This window comes from Pteropus vampyrus, unplaced genomic scaffold (assembly GCF_000151845.1).
Source record: "Pteropus vampyrus isolate Shadow unplaced genomic scaffold, Pvam_2.0 Scaffold241, whole genome shotgun sequence".
Taxonomy (NCBI): Eukaryota; Metazoa; Chordata; class Mammalia; order Chiroptera; family Pteropodidae; genus Pteropus; species Pteropus vampyrus.
Window position 1 is genome coordinate 812,489 of NW_011889022.1, and position 2,186 is coordinate 814,674.

At 62.0% G+C, this 2,186-nt stretch overlaps 1 protein-coding gene across 1 annotated transcript in view; it reads right to left on the reverse strand.

Moving 5' to 3' along the window:
• Positions 1-2,186, reverse strand: part of DUSP27 (dual specificity phosphatase 27, atypical) — a 28,925-nt gene that overhangs the window by 11,407 nt on the left and 15,332 nt on the right. The window contains exons 3-4 of the mRNA XM_011374214.1: positions 1,838-1,919; positions 1,074-1,179 (exon numbers count right to left, since the gene is read on the reverse strand). Of these exons, the coding sequence (XP_011372516.1) occupies positions 1,074-1,179; positions 1,838-1,919 (188 nt within the window). The remainder of the gene's footprint in view (positions 1-1,073; positions 1,180-1,837; positions 1,920-2,186) is intronic.

The following is a 2,186-nucleotide window of genomic DNA, read 5'->3' on the forward strand; positions in this document are numbered from 1 at the left end:
GGAGCGCAGAGCAGGGGGTGCAGGGTGGAAGGTTGGGGCACATCTCGGTGACGAGGAGGGGGAGAGAACTCGCAGACGCGGGTGGTGCTGGGGCAGTCGGGGGAGGACGAGGGCGGGGAGATACCTCGCCGGGCTTGGATGAGGTGACAGAGGCCCAAGCGGGGCGCAAAGAAAACAGAACTCAGAGGGTTCTTTGAGAAGATGGGCACCCAGATCGACACGCAGCGGCAGGTAGAATTTCTGGTCCCTCGTGAGGGGTACAGGAGAACCAGTTACCCCAAGGGCTCTGGTGGGGCTCAATGGGCCAGGGGACTTCGAGAGACCGGGGACTACACGGAGAAGGAGCAGCCTGTGCGGTTCCCAGGATAAGAGGCCAGGAAAGGGGTCACGACGCCCCTGCAGCGGATGCCGGGTGAAGCTGAAAGCCGTCTGCACCCGGAGTCCCCAGCAGGGCTCCCTGTCCCCACCCCCACCCCCACCACAACTGGGAGAGACACCAGGGCAAAGGGAGGAGAGAGGGGAGGATAAAAACCATGGAAGTTTATTTTCCTAAAACCGATCAGGAAAAAAAAGTCCATCCAATTAGGATGCGTATCCTTGAGTGAAATGTCGTGTTTTCTGCCTCAAAATTTACTGTGCAAATATTAACATCTCTCCCACCACCCCCGTCCTCCTCCCCCACACTCGGGGCCGCTTGGACACCACCTCTAAGCACCAGCGGAAACGCAGATCTAAACCTGGAGCCCCCACCCCCACCCTCAGAACTCCCTGGAGGCTCCTGGCCCCCGCGGCTCCTCTCTAGCACCAGCCACCCCGGGGCCCCCGAGGTTCACCGAAAACCCAGTGGGAGGCGCCAGGGGCGGAGCAGAGCTGCCCGTCTGGTGTCGCACTGACACGTGGCACTCACGCCTCTGTCCCAAGGTGGGTGAGGAGGGGTCGGCAGAGCTGCCTTCTTTGGATCAGCTCCTCGTTAGTGCGGTGGGAAGACGAGGCCCCCGACACCTCCCGGGGCCCCTGCCGAGGGTCCCCAGGTGACCCGAGGCTCCCCGACGCTCCCTGCCCTGGCCTCTGACGGCATCGCTACCTTGGCCGATGATCTGCTTCGCCGCCACGGCAGAGGAGAGGTGAATGGGCTCCATGAAGATGCTTTCCGTTTCCGCCTCTGAGACCACGGAGTACCTGCGGGACGAGGGGACCAGGTGAGAGGACTCTGGGCAGCATCCGCATGGGAGGGGTCCCTTCTGCACAAGCAGCCTGGGTCTGATTCCAGCCACCGAGGGACACGACGAGGGGGGACGGGGGCCTGGGACCGCGGGGTGCCTGCGGCTCTGCGGCCGCCTGTTTCCACACTGGAGTTGGAGCCCACTGAGCTGATGCCTGATGAAATGAATGGGGGTCTGGGCAGCGGAGGGGAGGGGGCCGCCTGTGCCCTCACGCAGACACTGTCCCTCCTGCGTCCCCCGCCCTTGCACGGCCTGCTGCTCATTTCTGTTGTCTTGGCCCCTGTTCCTCTGGTATTGGTACTAGGGCCTCTGCCAGGGTTTCGTGGGGCTGGTGGGCCGAGCGGCCACCACCAGGCCCTCCGTGCCCGTATCATCATTCGGAAGGGAGTGGGCTGCGGATGGAGGGAGGGAGGGCCAGTGCCGGGGGCAGCGTGCGGGCGTGTGCGAGCTCACCGGCCTGATTCTGACCGCGCACAAGCGTCTGCCTGAGTCCAGGGATGCAAAAGCGACCGAGGTCAATTTCAGGGCGATTTCCCAGAAAGAGATCAGCAGGGGTGACTGGGGGCCCTTGGAGGGACATGGCCAGCCCAGGGCAGAAACAGGGGTGGGCCCACACTGCAGCGGTCAGTGCCCCCCGGGGGGTTCCCCCTTTTCCAGCGTTGAGTAAGACTTGGGTCTCCTTCCGCTTAGTCTTTCCTGGAGGTCCGGCGAGGCTAAGAGAGAGAGGCTTTAATGCGTACCGTTCTTTTTCCATCACAAAAATTCCCTCACGCCGCCCCTTTATAATCAACCCCTCCCTGCACCTTGTCCCCAGCCCTCACTGATCTGCTTTCTGTCCCCACGTGTGGCCTTTTCCAGAATGTGGTGTCAGTGGAACCTTTTGGATCTGGCTGATTTCACGTAGCAAAATGCCTCTAAGAGCCGTCCATGCTACTGCATGAATCAATGACCTGTTTCTTTTTC